The 21,051-nt window shown below is 41.5% G+C and overlaps 1 protein-coding gene across 1 annotated transcript in view; it reads right to left on the reverse strand.

The window, feature by feature from the left end:
• Nucleotides 1–21,051, reverse strand: part of fam49ba (family with sequence similarity 49 member Ba) — a 44,267-nt gene that overhangs the window by 10,267 nt on the left and 12,949 nt on the right. Inside the window, exons 2-4 of the mRNA XM_072686926.1 lie at nucleotides 13,753–13,842; nucleotides 12,726–12,847; nucleotides 8,858–8,963 (exon numbers count right to left, since the gene is read on the reverse strand). Coding sequence (XP_072543027.1) covers nucleotides 8,858–8,963; nucleotides 12,726–12,847; nucleotides 13,753–13,825 — 301 coding nt within the window. The 5' untranslated portion in view covers nucleotides 13,826–13,842. The remainder of the gene's footprint in view (nucleotides 1–8,857; nucleotides 8,964–12,725; nucleotides 12,848–13,752; nucleotides 13,843–21,051) is intronic.

A 21,051-nucleotide genomic window follows, 5' to 3' on the forward strand; every position in this document is an offset into this window, starting at 1 on the left:
AGTACCTTGTATATATTTTACTTGTAATGCCTCCATAAACAGAAAAAAAAGTTGGACTGGTGTACTTGGTAGTTATGACTTGGCAAGTTATACTCCCACAAACTCCAGAGGACGGGAGGACGCTGTACAGTAAATTTGCAATTAGAACAGCAGCATGGTGTGTAGTGCATTTTGGGATATCTGGCTGTGCCAGGTCCACACGAGGCAGAAGGGCATTCAGACTGTACTTGCCTAGATGTGAGCTTTTGAATGGAACAATTCTGGGGGTCCACAGGCGCACAAGTACAGACAAGAACGCAGATCAACAAGAATCAACCTAAAATTTGCAGAGCAAGGGGCCCTTGAGACCAGGGTTAGGAAACCAAGTGTAAGTTATACATTTTAAACATTCTTTTTTTATTTTTTTTATTTCATAATAAGTCTGTTTACAAAAGAATTGTAAACATTTCTGAAGCTGCCCCTGATAAATAAGTTCCATGTCCCAGAAATCAGACCTGTGGTTCGTTATGAAGAGCTCTTCCTTCAGAATCAGAAGGTTTGAAAACTACTGAGGACAGAGCTGTTTGTACTGATAGCACACCAGAGCTGCACGCTACTGTGGCTCACTGGTAGAAGGTGTGCATCTGTGAGTGGGAGGTTATTGGTTCAAATATTGCTCAGAATTTTCCAAATCATGGTTGCAGAGATTATGTGGTCTTTGGAAGGCTGGAAAGAAAGTTGTACAATTGATAAGTGGAACATTAGCAATTTCCACCCCAGTCCAAACCCATTTGTTTATTTAGGGCTCATTCACAGTAGCTTTGCCTTATGGAATGTTCTGAAGTCTATATATAATGTGGTTTTCTTGGGTACTGGCCCATCTGGTTTTATTGATTTTGGTTTGGTTCTTCTTTTGTATATTTCTGATATATTTTGACTGTCTGGTCACTTGGGTTAAAAATTACTATATCTGGGGGAACAGCCACTACAGCCTAGCCTCTACTGTCTACTCTCTGCTCCGCACATACTCACATACTCTAGGTGCAGAAAGCTAGAGCTTGATACACAAGGTATCCACTGGAGGGAAGACTGTGTTCTACCTCTCTCTCTCGCACGCTCTCTCTCTCTCTCTCTATCGTAGCCTGTGCTCCTCCTCAGTCTGAGTGCTCTATTTTTGTTTTGTTTTGTTTTTTGGAAACAATTTTTGCATGACTTTAGCTTAGGCTCACTTGGTGGACTGATCAATCAGTGTAGGAGTTTTTAATATAGGCCTGTCTGATTCACAAACCAAGTTGACACCTCTCCCTGTCTTCTCAAAGGAACATGGGGGATGACAGCCTGGGTTGTTTTCCACCCCTCGTTCAACCTCCAGGTTTCTTCACCCAGACTATGTGAGTTGTGCAGAGCTGAAGGGAGGTGGGGCGGGGACACTGTGGAGAGATTTTGCCTCTCCTTTTGGAGTGAGAAACATTTTTTTAAAGAAGGATGGCATGTTGCTCTTAATTCTCACTACAATAATGCTCTGATACTTCTACTCTGAAATTATATATATATTTCAAATCTCAGTGTGATTATTGAGTATTTTTGAGCTAGGACACTTGGTAAAAGAACATACTCAATAATCTCTGCCTCTTTAAGATGCTCTAGAACTTGAGTAAACTGAACACCTGCCTTAATAAAGCCCCATCCAAGAGGCAAAGGCTCTGGCTGAAATGTTGCTGAAGCTAAAGTTCTGCTTTGTTGTTTGTGTGCCCGCACTGCTAAGATAAATACTCAAAAACTCACATCAGACTGTCAGATCCTGTGGCTCAGTGGTAGGGCTATCGCCTTTGAGTCAGAAGTTTGGAGGATCAAACCCTGGTTAGGGAGACATTAAATGTTGCACAACCTGTGTTTTTGCATTTTTCAGTATAATGCTCAGAATCTGAGAAACAAATGTCCAAATACACATAGGGCTAGCGAAGGATCCTGTGGCTCAGTGGTAGGGCTGTTGCCTTCAAGCCAGAAGGTTGAGGGATCAATCCCTGGTTGGGGTGAGGTTAATTGTTGCACAACCTGTGTTTATGCATTTTTCAGTATAATGCTCAGAATCTGAGAAACAAATGTCCAAATATGTATGTGGCTCCTAAGGGATCCTGTGGCTCAGTGGTAGGGCTATCGCTTTTGAGTTAGAAGGTTGGGGGATCAAACCCTGGTTAGGATGAGGTTAAATGTTGCACAACCTGTGTTTATGCATTTTTCAGTATAATGCTCAGAATCTGAGAAACAAATGTCCAAATACACAAAGGCCTAGTAAGGGATCCTGTGGCTCAGTGGTAGGGCTGTCGCCTTCAAGCCAGAAGGTTAAGGGATCAATCCCTGGTTGGGGTGAGGTTAATTGTTGCACAACCTGTGTTTATGCATTTTTCAGTATAATGCTCAGAATCTGAAAACCAAATATCCAAATACACATATGCCTAGTAAGGGATCTTATGGCTCAGTGGTAGGGCTATCGCTCTTCAAGCCAGAAGTTTGGAGGATCAAACCCTGGTTAGGGAGACATTAAATGTTGCACAAGCTGTGTTTATGCATTTTTCAGTATACTGCTCAGATTCTGAGAAACAAATGTCCAAATACAGATATGGCTAGCGAGGGATCCTGTGGCTCAGTGGTAGGGCTGTCGCCTTTGAGCCAGAAGGTTGAGGGATCAATCCCTGGTTGGGGTGAGGTTAATTGTTGCAGAACCTGTGTTTATGCATTTATTCAGTATAATGCTCAGAATCTGAGAAACAAATGTCCAAATATGTATGTGGCTCCTAAGGGATCCTGTGGCTCAGTGGTAGAGCTGTCGCCTTTGAGCCAGAAGGTTAGTGGATCAAACCCTGGTTGGTGTGAGGTTAAATGTTGCACAACCTGTGTTTATGCATTTTTCAGTATAATGCTCAGAATCTGAAAACCAAATATCCAAATACACATATGCCTAGTAAGGGATCCTGTGGCTCAGTGGTAGATGCTACGCCTCCATGGTCAGGAGGTTATCGGTTCAAATACCGATCTGGATCACCAGGTCATGGTTGCGAGGAAGGTTGGATCAGAAGAAATGCCCAAGAACTGGGGGGGGAAATAAACCGGGCTACCCCCCCGGGCCACCCCAGAGATGATCAGAAGGGGTTATAGAGCCCAGATCAAGAGGTTCGACTTAGGTTTTAGAATTACGGTTTAGTTTAAAACCTGTCACCCCACTTTTGATTAGCTTCTGGACTGAGAACACTTTACCCGCTCCTCACTCCCTGATGCCACAGCCCAACCAAGGCTGCAACGGGGTGAGGTTTGAACCAGCAACCTCTTGCATGTGAGGCAAGGATTTTCCCACTAAGCCATCTAGCCACACACACTGACCACCTTTTTTTTTTAACTCAAATATTAAAAACCCACACTATACACATCTCAAACATCCAAGAAAAAAAGTTAAAGAAACACTTAAGTATAATCAGTCAGGAGTAAGTTACTGGTTTGACCTGACCTACATCAGTGTTCACTTTTCTTAAGTTTTACACACAGTGAGGCTTTATGTGATCTTGCTGGAGAGATGTAGTCCAGATTCTAAGATGATTAGAGAACTATGTGACCAGCTGAATATGGTACAAGACAATCTACTGTAAATAAGCCCTGAATGATCACTCTCATATGCCATCTTCTTTAGACTCTCTGAGTCTTTCTGACCTTTCCAAACTGCCACAGTCCAAACCACAGTCCAGAGTCATGCAATCAGACATGGTTAATAAGTAACCCATCGCTGATGCTCGACTGGTATCAGTTAATAGGAACTAGAGGAACTGAATATAATTTTAAACAGCTTACCAAACATTCTTAAATTGGCTTGTACTGTTATTGACCAAGGTCCAGGATATTAATAAGCCTTCTGGCTATTGTATAGAGCAGCTGCCTACAACCATTTTCCTGGAGATCTACAATCCTGCACCTTTAAACGTTACATTTGACTGAAGATAATCAATACATGGTGCAGGTGGGGTCAATCAGGGTTGCAGTTAAAAGTCTGCAGAAAGGTAGCTTTTCAGGAGGAAGATGTGGTGGTGGTGTAGAGCCAATCTGACATGGGGCCTGTTTCCTCAAATACAGAAATACAGAGAAAGAATCTGAACATTTTCCATATGAATGTCCCAATGGTTTGGATAGGCTGTAGCTTATGAAAATGGTATAGTTTGTGGTTTCCAACAGCTGTCTATAAATGTGATTAGAGAATGTGATTGCAAAACTGATGGAAAATTCCCCATTTCCTTTTATAAGTAGCAAAGATCCTCATGCCTAGTAGCGCACCCACTCACTCCCTCATCAAGTTCTAGATTCTAATTGGCCAGGGGGAGTGTTAGCACCCAAGCACCATTTGTGTGAATCATTGAAAGTAGGGGGGAAACATCTGCAGGGTCTTTACAAATGCATGCATGGTTGCAGTCCAAAACATTACTATAGGAAACAAAGGATTTGGAATAAACTGGATTTGATTGGCCAGAATTAAAATACCATGTTTGCCTAATTAGCGTAAAAGCAGGTGCTATTGTTAGACATGCAGCCTTCAGCTGGTTGTAGTGAGATTCTAATTGGGTTCTGACGGAAGTCTGTGGAGCTTCAGTCGGGGTGGCATTTCAAATGCAGAGCTTTGAGTGGGGTCGAGTTAAATCTGTACTCAGAACTGAATTGAGATTTTATTGTTTTTTTTTCTCTCAAATATTAACGCATACATTCTATAGTACTGTAGCAGCTCTATTCAAGATGCAATGAACATAAGTACACCACTTAATAACAAATGCCAATGGGGTCTCCAAAAAGGCTCTCCCTTAAAAAAATGACTTGAGTCACATGCTCAATGAGAAAATGACCAATAAAATAATTAAAAAAAGATTAGATCCATTGTTTAAAAAGGTGCCACAGAGATGTAGGATCATCAATTCACACAAGCCCTTTTCAGTACTATCACAAGGTCATTTTTTAAAGGAATTTAACCAAAGTAAATTTTCCTCCTTATTTTTACTATATAAGCAAAACTGAAAACCATACACACACACCCATACACCAAAAATGCTCACTAAAGCGAAATAAAAAAAAATCCCTCATTTAGAGGACGTAAGCATTTACAGCATCTTGAGTGTAAAGCTTTAGCCTACCCCCTTTAAGAAAAAAAAGGACACAAAAAAATAGCAGCTGGACATCGTTTTTAATAGTCATTTTACATTCCGACTAATGGTAAACAGGAGAAAATCAAAACACTGAACTGAGGAATTAGACTTAAATGCATAACAATAAAATGACATGACCTGTCTATGACATGAGTCTAAAGCGAATGAATAGTCTGAGCAAAAAATGCCAATGTAATATTAAATGACTGCTAGTAAAAAAATGATCTAAGTATCATGATCTATGATCAACTCGTGATTTGACTAAATAATCAATTTACTTATGATTTCTAAAGGTTTCTGGCCAAACATCAAAGATATCTTGAATATGTGAGGATGTCATTTGTTCCATTTGATTTTCTATTAAACACCAGAGATTCTCTTAATGCAGAACCAAAATGGGCACAAAGTGGTGACCAATGCCATTCTGTTGTGTAGTGAATGCTGCCATTTTTACAGTAAAACAGTGCTCATCAGTGAAGCAGCATGAATAAAAAGTGGCTTGCTTTAGTGCATGAATAATTAAGCTAACATATATAAATTCTTGATCATCTAAGTTTTTAGTCACATAAGAAAGTAGCTAACTACTTTTTTTTGGCCAATGCCAGGCCAGCGTCCTAGCATTCAGCGTCCTAGTTAACCTAGAAGCTGTTTACAGCTTGTATTATTATCATTATCTTGCAGTTGATTCGTTGCCCAATTTACAGACTAAAGACTGGCTAGCTACCGATACTCAGGGGTGAACTGTGACTATAAGGGAGAAATTTATGCTATGCTTCTAATTGTATTCTAGTAGTATGTTAATGCTAGGCTAACGACAACGTACTACAATTTTATTGGCCTGTTTAAACATGGACATTTGAAGCTTGTAAAAGTAACTTTTGACCTTAAGCAATTTATGAAGCAAAGATATTTTCCATAAATGAATGAATACCTTTTTACTGTTTTTGTTTTACCCTAACCACAATCAAAACCACTACATGTCCTAAAGCGGTGAAGCATTTTAAGTCTTTCATTTTAAGTCTTTTCATTTTAATATTTAACATATTTAATAAGTAGGCCATATAGAGTCATACAAGCGATGAGCCATATAGCTAGACTAACGTTTCCCTTGTAGCTATAGCTATATTTATCACATGGTTGTGGATTCAATACCTAGCCTCCACTGGTTGGCCCTTGAGCAAGGGCCTAAAAGCAGTGTTATGCAAGAATGGGTATTTGTTTTGTTCCTGGGCTCCCACTACAGATGGAGAGTGTAATTCACTGCAGTGAATACTAATTGTGCTTTGAGCTCTTGCTCATGATATATATATACGTGAATTGACAAGCTGAGAGATGCAGCGTCATGTGGCCTGATGCAGTAGAATGTCAGGATTTCATCTGCATTCATCTGTGCATTACACAGTTCTGGTGTTGTGACACATAAGTTTCATGCAGCTCAAACAGAGTGATATAGTGCAGGGAGCAGCGTGCCAAGCAGCTGCAATGGGGTAGCAATGTTCTCCCTTTTACTAGTCAGAGAAGCATCAACATGCTTTTGAAGAGTGCTACATAATGTTTGCTTCAGTGGTGCAGTAGTATGGCTGACCCTATGCTTAAACCTCAGCCTTCTAAGCTGGGATATGCACTTTTTTTTTTATATTTATTTTATTTTTTTATACACATATTTTATGACTATAAAGGTACTCTCTCTAGTGTGTTTCAGTGGTAAAGCCTGTAGAAAGCCTGTGTTGTTGTGCAGTGATCGATTATATATACTGATAAGCATACACTGCCAGAAGTCACTGGTTGAACATAATCGTGCCCCCTCTGTAGTGTTTTCTGTACCTAATTAATCTTGCTGCCAGGCCTGGTTTTGTACGGTTTAAAGAGTCGACTGATGACGGCGATGTGTCAGAGGATGAGGTAATGGGGGGCTGCCTCGCCTGGAGAGCGTGTAAATCCAATTATGATGCATTGCTGCTTGGCCCAAGGCTGTTTACCCCCCATGCGTGTATGCACTGAGCAGTAACAAGAACATGATATTAACATCATAATCATAATAGCATTAACCGCAACATCAGGCCAGTACAGCACCGCTCTGCACACACCACCATGTGCAGCTCGGATACACTGAAATCCAGTCCATACTCGACTGAGAAAAGTGAATTACTGCTGGAGGTCGTGAATAGGAATATGAATATGAATGAAATATATGATGATGCAAACAGAAGTAAATAAATAAGGTGAGTGATGAGAAGAGCTATAAATAGATTACAGCGGTTATGGTGCAAGAGTGTGAGGAATGAGGCAAAAGCTGACTAAGATTATATAACGTGTCTTTAGCCGGGTGCTGACGCAAGAGGTCCTCTAATGCACCTTGATCAGACGCAGATGAATCATGCAGCAGCTGAGATCAGCTCTCACGTCATTGCCCATCACATCAACTCGAGCTCCGTATAAAACTCTGCCTCAGGACTGTGAGCAGCTCAACCCAGCCACTGAGCTAACCAATATACACGCAAAGTGGGTTAGTGGACCGTGCGTCCCCTAGAGAAATCACTTACACTCGGCTGCCTTCACTACAGGGACCTTCAGCAGATAATAATGTTTAAGTTCATGCAGTTAGCCCAATCAAACCCCCATTGGTAATTATACCCATGAGTATTTCCATCATCCACCGGCCTCTTTATTACGTGCGTGTGTATTTATAGTACCAGTCATATGAACACACCTTTATATACAATAATAGTGGTGTGGGTCTGTTATCTTGACTGGTTTCAGGCCAATTTTTCACATACAACAAACTGAAGCTTGATTTCTAGGAAGTGATTTCTTACATGGTGAATTTCGCTGATGTCCAATGAAAAACATGTATCTTAATATTTGTTGTTTTTTTTGTGTAAATAATTCTGGATGAATAGACCCATAGAAACCCTCTAAATTACTTAAAGGAATAAACTTTTATATTTTACATTAACTCTCATTCGAAGACCATGAATGCCTTCTCCTGTAAAGTCACCATTTTGGTTAGTTTTTTGATTAGTTTTTTTTTAGAAAGAGAAAACCAAATTCAAACTATATTTTAGATATTTTATTTTATTGTTAGCTTAGCTCTGCCTAGTATTCTCCAAAGCAGCTTCGTGACAGCAATGATTTTATAGTACCATATCGATAACCAGGGGCCAGGTTCATAAAACTGAAGAAGAAAACCTTATTAAGATCTTATTGTTTTCTTTTGAGAAAAGTTCTAAGACAGTTCTTTAAAAAGTTAAATCTTAAATGTTTGTAGTGTAGTTCGACTGAATAATGTTATATTTTTGAAAAGTTGTAATATGCAGCATAAAAGTCTACATTACAGATGATCTACAGCAGGAAATAATCAAGAGTGTCTTAAAATTGCGATTGGGGAGTCCCAGTTGCTGAGTGGGTATTATAAAAACCAGATTGTTACAGGATTGGATCAGATTCATTCATTTTTCCATCTGATTAGAGCGTTTTCTGCCTATATTGCCCCAATACTGATACCCATCCTTACTTAATAAAGGAGCAACTTTATTCTGGTCTTAGAACAAACCTAAATTTTAAGAACAATATCTAGAGGTCAGAGGTCAGGTGTGTCTAAACGTTTTACTGGGGGTGTACAATTGTGTCAACGTGTATGTGTGTGTGTGTGTGTGTGTGTGTGTGTATGTGTGAGACAGTAAGGCCACAGAGGAAGTTCATACCCAGCTTCAGAGAGAACTCATAAAACTTCTTTAGCTTCCCCACCAGTGGGACCACAGCAGTCCAGGCCTTCTCCTGCACACTCTCGTCACTCGGCTGCTGGATAGCCTGGAAAGACAACACCACCACCATGAACATCTCCATCTCAGTCAGGATGATAATGTGAGACAGAAGCAATGTCTCGAACATGTGTCTCGAACCCAGTACAAATACGCTTCCTAAAAGCCACCTTTAAGTGCTGCTGGAAGAGTGCTGCTCTCTATTACAAAGGCATTCCTGCAGGGCTTTCCTGATCTAACACACTGCATCTGATTCAACCCCATCATGAATCAGCTAGTGATGATTCAGGTGTGTTAGATATGGAGCACACTAAAGCCTGCAGTGAAAATAGCCCAGGAATGTACCAGGCAAGGGATTCAATTACTTTAAAGGAATAGCCCAATGTTTTCTACCAGACCTCAAACAGCCACATCTGCAGTGTGTGGTAGATGATTGTGGACAGTGAGCTTGATGTGGTTAGAAAAGTAGGTTTTAATTTGTATAATCTGGAGTAGAAGCCAGGGGGCACTCACTAAATGCTGTCAGTGAGTGATTATTAAAAAATCATGGTTTTGTAGAATATTTTAGGGAATGTTTTACAAAAACATCATTAGACTGTATTTACATTTACATTTTTACATTTATGGCATTTAGCAGACGCTCTTATCCAGAGCGACTTACAAGGTAACTCGTATTACAGAGGTGGGTCAGTGTAGTGTTAGGAGTCTTGCCCAAGGACTCTTATTGGTGTAGCGCAGCACAGTCACCCAGCCACCCAGCCAGGGAATCGAACCCCAGTCTCCCACATGGTGTGGTAGCTCAGTGGCGGGTAGTGGTGTTATCTGTTGCGCCACACCAACCACAATGTGTAATCTGAGATGGCACTAGTTTTCCACAGGGATGACTTTAAGGTTGTAATGTGTAACAGTGCAGTGGTGAGGGTGGAGTTTATACACATGATCACCATGGAAACCAGAAAACCTAAGAGAAAGCAGCAAAAGTAACCAGAAATACAGAACTTCTGTTCCTGAGAACTGAACATTGGACCCTATTCCCCAATTTCTTCCTCAGAACTTACTTTAGTAAGTCTATCTCAGGTTAATGATGTATTTTTTTTAAAGCCAAGAGTTGCTCATAGCTGTGCTCTTCTAGTGATGAATCTAAATGTCCTCTTAAAGATAAAGTAAAGTGACAGGATTGGATCAGATTGATTAATTTTTTTCTCCGATTTCTGATTTGAGCATTTTCTGCAGATTTTGGCCTGATACTGATACCCATTTATACTAAAATGCCATCTCTACTTTAGGAGGAGCCACCTGGGATGCTTTTCTAACAAGGAAAGAGCTATAGGCTGAGACCAGACCTCAAACAGCCTGCAGTGTATGGTAGATGATTGTGGACAGATGATGTGCATTGATCACAATGGAAACCAGAAAACTCAGCGAAAGCAAAAGTAAACAGAAATACAGAACTGCTCCAACGCTGTTAGGTTTAAGCAATCTTTTGTACACTGCTCAAATAAAAAGCGAAGGGAACACTTACTAATTACCCATTATATCTCGAATGAATCACTGAATTTTAAAACACTGGTGTCCTAAGGGATCTCCTCCCCAACCTGAATTAGAGCGTCAGTGAGCTTCTGGTAGCGTCAGATGCACAGATACAAGTCTTGATTCTGTCTGGGGAACGTCATGACCAGTCAGTGGCACCAAATGTCTTCGCCACCTAGGAAACACCTACACACTCTGGTCACAGGAGGCTGGGCATTGTCCTGCGCCAGGAGGAATCCAGGGCCCACTGCAGCATAAGGTCTGACAGGCCTGTTTAAGATCAGTGCTGTTTTAAGATCTGTGCTCAAACACACACTCTAATGAGGGGTTTTCCTCATTTTTCCTTAAAACGGCTTTGCCAGCCCTGCCTCTGATAATTTAACTACTTCGTCACATTTATTGTGTGTAAAGTGAAATTCAGAATATGCCTATTTCTGTTCATATAAACCAACATGGCAGCACTAGCATCTTAATGGACTTTTCTATTCCACCTTAAATGGTGCAGAAGCTATGGGTGCCAGAATGCAACTGCAGCAGTGTTTAATAGTGGAATACCAGCTTCATGCTTCAAGATAAGTGCATGGTGAAGTCAGTCAGATCCAGTGAATACACCATGTCACCACTTCATTAAAATGGGCAACAGCAACAATAATAATAATAAAAAAAGAGCTCACTCTGTGCAGACCGTCACAGACAGGCAAAACTCCCTGAAAGGGTTCACTGGCTTGGTGTTTTACTGTTCCTGATTACGAGTTCCCTCGATTTTTCTGAGCAGTGCATAGCGTTGCGTATGAAATGTGGTAGGTACAGTACAATAGAAGTAGTAAACACAGCCTCTGTAACTAATCAAACACAGAAACACAATATTTACACAAGATCTTAATGCACAGTTACTCGGTCTGTCATAACATAAATCATAAATTATCAGTGTGACTTGAGCAAAACTTCCTACTTCTGATTCTTTCATGAAAATTACGTTTGTGTAAGCAACACTGCACAGTAGAGCGGTACAGCACTCTCTTGACTCAGCTAAGCGTTTATGCAGATTCTTGCCATATGGAGTTTTTACTTTGTCTCAATAGAACGCCTGCTTGGCATTTCGTAACATATCAGAGAGCCTGTTAATCTGGCATTAACATGCGTATCCACATAATTCCTGAATGTACTCTGACCAGATTCTGTTTACACTTGACATTAAAATGCGTCCCCAGTGTGACCAGAAGAGATCAGATTTTACTGTTCTAAGTAAAAAGCACACCAACACGTACGTCATTTTTGTTTTCTGGCCTATAAACAACGACTTCATCTAAACTGTTCTGCTGCAGGAGAACCCTGGGAGGTTCTACAACATGGTAGAACAATAGAAGAACATCTGCAATGCTGCCCTCATCTACTGGTAAATAAGCATGAGCGCAAGGGTGCACATGGGTGTGCACACACACAGACACACACACACTGAGGAGAGAAAATCAACATCCACAGTAATTATTGCTTATATTTATGTTTTTTTCCCAGACATATTTTCCCTTGCCTGACAGAATCCAATCACAGAAAACACATTCCTGTTACACTTGTATTAAATGTGGAAGAGATCCGTCTCTGACCACCTCCGAACGTGGTTTAAATGATCTGACTGTAATCCAATCACAATACACCAAGTGAAATCTGAACATGATTCAAATGGTAATGCCAGATGTAAACAGGCTCAGAATGTACAAATTGTAAGCTGAAAAAGCTTGGCTATCGTATTATAGCTGTCCACTGCCTCATAGTGTGGTATATAGTGGTTAGCTACAGCTTATACTTGGTTTACTACTTCTCATTGAAGGACAAAAACAATGACAAAATGTGGTCAAATGTACCAAATGTTTGCTGAGTTAATTCACAGATTTCACAGATTTGTATTTTTAGTAAGTTCTGAATGAAGCAGTAGTATATAAAAGTATATAACCCCTCCCACCAGACCCATCACATCTGATACGATCAGATCATACATACAGCCATTCCCACACTTAAGGGGTCATCATATCCTCTGTATTTAGAACAAACAACCTCCTCCCACCTCCTCGTAATTATGGAGTTCATGCCACGATTGCCTGTCCTCTCAAACTGTGAATGTAGGTGATGCAGTGTATTCTCTACAGATTCTCCTGCCTCTGTCATTATGGTCTCGACTCTAATCTTTGAGCTGTGTTCCTAACAGACGATCAGACCTAACGCAAGAAACCCAATCAGCAAGAGTCGTGCATGGCCTTCCAGGCTGGCTGGATGGTGCACTCACCTGTCTGATGGCTTCTCCTGCTCCACTGTAAGACTGCAGGTCCTGCAGGATGCTCATCGCCTCCTCTAGAACCTCGTTCACCTGCTCCCACAGCTGCCTCTCCGCCTCGGTGGGCTGGGCGTCTGCATGGGGACAAATAAAGAGGGTTGGCAGTCCATTAATCACCCTAACAACCACGCTGGGACTATGTATTTAGTATGGAGATGCTGGATACATATTGGTGTCTCTGGTGTTGATGCAACACAGTGGAAAACACATTTTCACTACAACTGACAAATAGCATGGACTGTTCCATTAGCCTTGGCAGATGATCTGAAATTATTTAAATAGTCTTATTCAAAACACAGTCGCTGAAAACACCTGGGTAAGAATATGTAGGTAACACAGAATATAAAAATGTACTGACTTTTCTATAAATCCAGGGACATCTAGATTAGATCATTTGGTCGGTGTTGTGGAAAGGACTACAAGTACAAATGCTTTTGTCACTGACTATAATCAAATCTTCACAGCAATGCTCAAAAATCTAAAAGAAAGCCTTCCCTGGACAGTAGAGACCGTCGCTCCAACAAAAGCAGGATAAACTTTTTATATATCTATATACCCTTTATTTCTGAGGAAACAATGAACTAGTAGGTGTCCCAATACTTTTGTCCATATAGTGTATGTTGGAAAAAAGCATTTATATAGAAAAAAAGACCAATAAGCAACAAATTGTTCATTTAAAAGGGTAAATTGTCACACAAATGTGAGTAGCTACAATTCAGTTACTGTTTTGTGTATTGAAGATATATTGAAATTACAGGTGTGGAACATGAATAAAACTTAATCATTTATAATTATATTTCTAATTTAGTCATTTCATTTATTAATCACTGCATTTCACAGTAATTCTAACTTTTCATTGGGTTTGTTTATTGTCTAGTAGGCTTTTCTATGAAAAATATTTCTATAGTTCATAAATTCAAATACCCATAGCAGGGACCTGACTGTCTCTGGAAGTGCAGATATACCCAAATCCACTTACTTTCAAAATCCAGGAAGAAGTTCCCAGCATTGTTGTCGATGTCCCTCGTTAGAACCTTTATCAGATTCCCCATGCCGTCCAATCAGAAACCTGAGGAGAGGAAGATGGGTTAGTGATGCATCAGTCTTCTCCCACTGAGGATGTAAGTAAATGCTGTGTGGTGAGATTAATTAGATTAATGACCAATATGTTCAGGTCAGCCATTTATCTAGAGTAGTTAAAGACCCAGTGTACCACTGTCTGTAAACACTGCCAGACCAGCCACACTGCACTACCTGTCCCACCTGTACTGCATGAACATCTGATCACACACACACACAAACATCGGTTTTAAGCAGTGGAGAGTGACAATATGCAACAATGCTCTCTAAACCAAACACATGTGCGCGCACACACACACACACACACACACACACACACACACACACACACACACACACACACACACACACACACACACACACCAGCCGTAGTGTCCAGTAGGATTGCACAATAAGATTGGAATCATATCTGTATCGGCAGGGCTTTTCTTCATCCGATATTTTAAAACTTTTATCCAATTTTGACTGATATTTCCAATTTATGTAACTGTTCAACTTGTTCAGTACTTTTGGCTGATATTTAGACGTTTATCTCATATTTATCTGTCAAATTCCAATATTTGTCAGATTAGACACTTGTCTAATTTATGCAATATTTGATTGTCCAATTTTCTGATGTACTTTCTTAAACAGTATCTCTACAAAAGCTTAATGTTCTGAAATATTTGCCATCTAATAGTTCTAGATAATGCTAATACATGTGGATTTAGTCCTACTTTTACACTCTTACATAGATATTTATGTAACAGTATTGACGGATATGCACATTAAACATAACACAATGTCATGGTCTCACTATTCACTATATCTCTACAATTCCTAGTGTCCAGCACTGTCCTGGAGGCCTGTACTCTCTGCCCCATCACATCTTCAAAACATGGGAACTGACTGCTGAGCTGAAGTCACCAAACTATCCTGGAATAAGGCCTCCTGAGACCGGAGTTGGACAACCCTACTCTGCACTCGCCCACTGTCCAGTCATGAGCTCACTCACTATTCAGAACAGAAAACATTCTCTATCTACTGCTTAACTTCTGAAAATGATGGTTAATTTGGGTGGAGGACTCATGGGAATTGTTCCAATCTTTCGGACTCTGGCACGAATTCTTAAGAACTCTGAAGTGACCCCTCCTGTTTCAGGAATACATTCCTGTTCAGTGAATCGAATGCGTTAACAGGCACCTGTGTCAGGAGTCATCTCTGCCTTAGAGTGGAAGCTGTACAGAGGCAACAAAACAACCCCAAAACGGTTTGTCCGCTGCAGCTGACCTCTGACTAAAACAGCAATAGCGGTCCAGCCAAAGCCCCTTTAAGCACCTAACACTTTGCGTATGTGGAAGGAAGTTCATATGGACATTTATACAAATGTACTTTTAATCCAAATGAAGACGATCAGAGAGAAGTTTGCTTCCAAAATGCAGAATCTGGTTCACAAAATGAGAGAGAAATGTACTGTGTCAGTAGGGTTCATTTAAATCAAATATATTTGTATCAGGCTTTTTTCAACTGGGCGTGTCACAGAGCAGCTGTACAGAAACCCTGGTTCAAGGCCCTAGCGAGCCAGCCAAAAGCACCAGTGGCTAGAAAACTCCCTCAGAGCAAGACAGACACACTTCGAGGAACCAAAGTGTCCTCTCAAAGACATCCTCCTCAGGTCGAAATTAGGGACAAAACAAGCAAAATAAGAAGAGAACAAGAGTAATTAGAATAAATAAATGAATAATGAATATACGACAATGAATTATAAATAAAAAAAACAAAAACAAATGGAGTGTTACACAGATTCACAAATGCGGCCCATTCTAACCGCAGGCATTTTACTGAAGTAGTCCAGCGTCTCCAAAACACATCCTCAAATATTGGTTTGAAATATCAGCCCAATCTAAACATCTGATGCTGATGCCTGATGCCCCCCCGCCCCAACCCCCAGGAATTCTATGTGGATACCAACACGAACGCAATATCATTGTGCATCCCTACTAAAACAGCCAGTACACACGGAGAAAACCTTAAGAGGTTCTTCCACAGTTTCAAAGTTCCTCAAAGTGCACTGTGCAGCAACACCACTAGTGCTGTAGTACTGCAGTCCAGCCTCAGTCATGGACTAACGGTCATAAACGAACAGTCTCAGACTCAACTAACGGTCTCAGACTCAATCTCAGTTGGAATCTTGTCTTGTCTCGTCTTGTCTCGGGTGAGGTGGCCTCGGAAATTGTCTGGTGACAAAGACCTGGAAAGCTGTCTCTGATTGGTGGGCTGGTGACCTGTGACTGTGGTGTCAGAGAGGAGAGTATGATTGGACTTGACTGAAGCAGAGGGAGGACACAGAGACGTGGCGATAATAATAATGGATGGAATGGAGGATGTTGGTTTATGTGATGACTTCTGATTAAGTACTGAAGAAGGAGGGACACAGAATCATTATCATCATCATCATCATCATCATCATTACTGCTTAACTGCCTTAGTTTGACTAAGACTTTAATAATAATTATTATTATTTATTTTTTATTGTATAAAATGTTATATTTCACAAAATACGCCATGACATAACTTGAACCCACTGGCAAGATTGTCCTCGTAACTCCAGTACAAACAGGAGATCAGACTTGGCTCATTGACAACATGTGAGATAAGAGGAACACCATACATCAGATTTTTGGCCCAACTATTGCTTTAAGAGGAAGTTTAACTGCAGCAAACTGAGCAACTGCAGTAAAAGTAAGTGAGTAAGTATGTAAGTAAGCAGGCTCCTTGAAACTGACCTACACTGCTCGCTGTGTGTATGGCGGTGTGGAGGTGTGTTCTACGTGTGTTCTAATCTCAGCACCCTCGCTGTCCCTCACAGTGCTGCATATTCAAGCAACCAGAGGGACTACATAAGTGCATGTGTGCGTGTGTCCCGGGCCTCCCAAAGCCCTCTGCCAGCTTTACACGCCAAATCCGGGGCTTCAGCTCATTTGACTACAACTCTCCCACCCTGTCCTGTGATTGGCTCGCAACATTCTGCTGTTTCCATGGAGCCAAAAACGGCCCTCTCAACCAAAAACAAGTCGCCAGCCAATAGCAGTGCGGCCGGAGTACAGAAGTGAATGCTCAGCACCTTAAAAGAACATGAATAAATGAATAATGACTCTTGTACTTGAAAGGGATGCAGGTTTCAAAAACATGGAAAAAGAGGAGAGCTTTTTTTGTAGTGACAAATAAATGACAAGTAAAAGCTCTGCATTTAAATACTTCAGATCTTTTTATAGCCATTCTCAGCTGTCTTGCACATGAGAAATGAGTGGGCCTGTGCTCTGTTCAGATGGTGGTATTAAATGGTGCATGTGTGCAGAATTAGGCCTCATAAGCAGGAAAGCAGAAGAAAAACACTGGACTGTAGACTGTAAACTTTGTTCTGGAGGTTGTAGTCAAGGCAACAGATGCAGACCATTCCTTACTAAATGCTTACTAGGATGGGATATTAATGAGTGCATGTGTGTGTGCACACGTGTGTGTATAGATGTGTTTGAGGGTGGGTGGTTCTTTCTTAAACCCCCCAAAATCCTATTAGCAGTGCACCGAAACTGTGTCTTAAGGTGTAGAGGTGTAGAGCTTCAGTGTTTCTGGGTGTGGACGCGCTGAAGACACGCTGTCCCCTCCACTGCAGCATGCTTCGGCATGGAGAACAGCGTGTGTGTCCACGTGCCCACCCCTTCTACTACAAATACTACTACGACTACTACAGCCCAGCCAGTGGAGCACACGACACCGCCCTTTATTCCCCACCCCCGTACACACAGACAGACACACACACACACACACACACACACACACACACACACACACACGGTGCAGAATGGAATCACATGGGCAGAGGCAAGGTGGGGCGGGGCTCTGCAGTGCTGAGCTGCTGCTGGTGCAGTGCAGACACAGAGAGCGAGAGCGCGAGAGAGGCAGCGCCCCTCTTGACCCAGATTCAGCTCAGAGCCGTGCCACACTGCGTTAGTGTTACACTCGAAGCCTTTAGCCGACCTACTGGCACCACAGCACTCGCACGCATGCGCGCACACACACACACACACACAGATATACACAGAATAAAAGAAAAACAAATCAAAGCACATTTTATTGGGTAGAAAATGACCCCACACACCATAATCATAATACCCCTTCACCTCTAAAATATATCCCTATATGGATCCAGGCTCTCATACAGTCTGTTAAAGGATTGGATCTTATTTCCCTCCAATTTGCAATTCAGCATTTTCTGCTGTTCTCAGTCCAATAACAGCACTGATCGACCATCTGCTGTATGTATTGCCTACAGTCTACAGTATTTACTGAATAATTACCATTATAACTAATAACTACATAACAGGGCCAAAAAGGGTTATAGTTAGCAGTCATTTACGGTCTGCTAGCAAACTACTAACTAACAACCTCCGACCTCGTCTTCAACGTAAGTATGTTTGTAGTGTCTAAGATAAGGCTGTAGGACTGTAGGAAGGTGGAGAACTCTTTGGCCTGAACTTCTGTTCTTTCAAAAATTGATTGAAGGAACATCAGAGTAAAAGTTTCAGTTGCACAATTTACTACGTTGCACTGGACACTCTCCAGGGTCCTGTCACACACATTTACAAACATTTGTACAGTCGAGAAGTCTAATTAGTGCTTTGAGCCACCCTTAAAAACAAGGACACGCTTTACATGTGTTTTACAAGCCAAGAGATCTAGAGCCGGCATCTGAAGTGAATGAAGCATGAGGCGCTAGAGCAACATATAAGTCATATTTGGGTAAAATCCTATGATAACAGCGTTACACAGCTTTTGTGTCCCGCCGGCCTTACAAGAGTCACATAGGTAAAGTTGCAGAGGCGTGCTGGGCCCAGTGTAGCAACGATAGAGATGTCATTCTCCCCATTACAGGTCAGTGGAGAATCGCCATTTTTGAAGCTGCTATTTAAGTAAAAATGCTACATTATGTTATTTTAACAAGCAATAGAAGCGTCCTGTAGTACAGCTCACTAATCAGCATAATGCCAACGGAGTCTCTGAACCGTCACAGCCGCGCCTAAAACCACGCTGAGGTGTTAAGTAAGCTCAAATAGACTGGCTTATTTGTTCGTCTCTTCCACTGCTTTACAGCTTTAAGAGCTGAAGGCATCACATTATTCATGGAGAAGTGGTTCAATACGCGCTTAATCCCCAGCACGTCTCAAACCGGAGTCTTTCCATAAGCAGCCACACTGTTAAAGACGGAGCTGCTGAGGATGTGTGATTTGAGGACAGCTCATTTACAACTCTTTAGAAGCAGCAGTGAACTCATGCTGGTGTCAGCGTCTCTCAGCAGTGGCAATTCTTTTAGTGTGCTGTAATGTGTTTTGGCATCGTCCTGCTTCTCCACACAAACACAAACACACACACACACACACACAAAACCCACACAGAATCCCTGATTTCCATATTTTCCCCCAGCATCACTTCCCCTAAATCACGCCCCTCTGTGCTGCTGAGCTGCCGCAGGGGTCAGTCTGCTAGCGTGACGTACTGATGAGGCAGCGAGTGTGTGTCCGGAAGCCTCTCTCTCTCTCTCTCTCTCTCTTTCTCTCTCTCTCACTCGTGCGCTCTTCTCAGCGCGAGTTACACCCAGAAGGAATCAGGGAGGAGCGTGGTGCTGCTATGGAGAGGGAAAACAGATGGGCAGTGCTGGTCAACTGTAGTTACAGGGGTAACTCTGGAATCTTCTAGCCCTGCCTCCCAGCATCAGCAATGAGTCAGAGAGAGAGAGAGAGAGAGAGAGAGTACGAGAGCAAGACAGCGAGCAAGAGAGAGAGACTCCGCCCAAGTGAAGTGCAAGTGATGAAAAATGTGTCATCTCATACTGCCCTCGTTCATTCACCTCATCACTGCCTTCAATACTCAGAACAATCTGTTAGTCCATCAATCCTGCAGTCTTCCGACACTTAAAGGAGGACAGTGTCTAAGATCCAGGATTTCTGATGAGAAGATCAGAACACAGTTAGCTCCAGCCTGGCAATGTGATTGACCAAGAGGTGTTCTGTAAGTACAGAGATGTCCTGATATTGTTACTCTGACCACATGTAAGAATGTCATCCCTTTACTCATCACTCAACGTAGGCCTGGGCAATACTGTAATATTAATCAAGTCCATTATCCCAGTGTATTCCAAATACACCACCACTCCCAAGTTCGGTTACCAATAATGTTTGGTTTGCAGAAAAGTATATGAACTGAGTGTAGTGAGCTAGTCACAGGTTCATATAACCAGTAGGAGACAGGCAATACAGAAAACACAAAATAAATAAATAAAAGAAATGTTAAGATCATTGTAAAATGCTAAATAAATAAATAATAATGAAATAAATCTTTAACTTTATGCAATATTTTACATAAAATGGGCATAACTATGAATAAAGAGTATTAATATCTAATAATATCAGAGTCTTCATTATACTGAACAACACTGAACATCATTTTTTTTAACATTTGAATTATATGTTTATTACTTTTATCATTATTTATTTTTTATTAAAAGATAATAAACGTGTGGTTCATGAGTACTACTACTCTTACTGGTACCAGGTTGAGGGAATGTTAAATGTTACTCAAACTTTTCTGTCAATACCGTCATGAATGACATCCACTGCAATTTACCATATTTCTGTTATCCATCCACGCCACTAACCATCCATCATCCCATCTGCTTCTACCTGGTCAGGGTTGTGGAGCCTACCCGGACACAAGGGAGGAACACCCTTTGGACAGGGCCCTGGTTTACTGCAGTGTACCGCACAAACCCATTCACTCATACATTCACTGCCATTAACCATCCGAATAAATACGGTTGTGTTTACACCATTACTGATGCAGACAATACATTTCCCAGCCCCAAGCCCACCTTATTTACCTGTAACCTAGCAACAACACCACGACCTGTAATTTCGTTCTCACAGGCCGACAGTGCTGCAGCTTAAATCCCGCTCTATGCACTTCAAAGCATATTTTTAGCCTTATGTTTTAATATCCCGCTCCAGGCAGATGGTGTAGCTTTAGATGTGCAGACATAAACAGTCTCCTGCTTCTGAGCCTCGTCTCCCTCGAATAACCTGCCTGGAAGCACATCTGAACTTTAGATGAACCCCACGATGGCCCCTTCAAACCCCCCACCCCCCTCACCACCCACAATCCAATG

The sequence above is a fragment of the Salminus brasiliensis genome, chromosome 9 (assembly GCF_030463535.1).
Source record: "Salminus brasiliensis chromosome 9, fSalBra1.hap2, whole genome shotgun sequence".
NCBI lineage: Eukaryota > Metazoa > Chordata > Actinopteri > Characiformes > Bryconidae > Salminus > Salminus brasiliensis.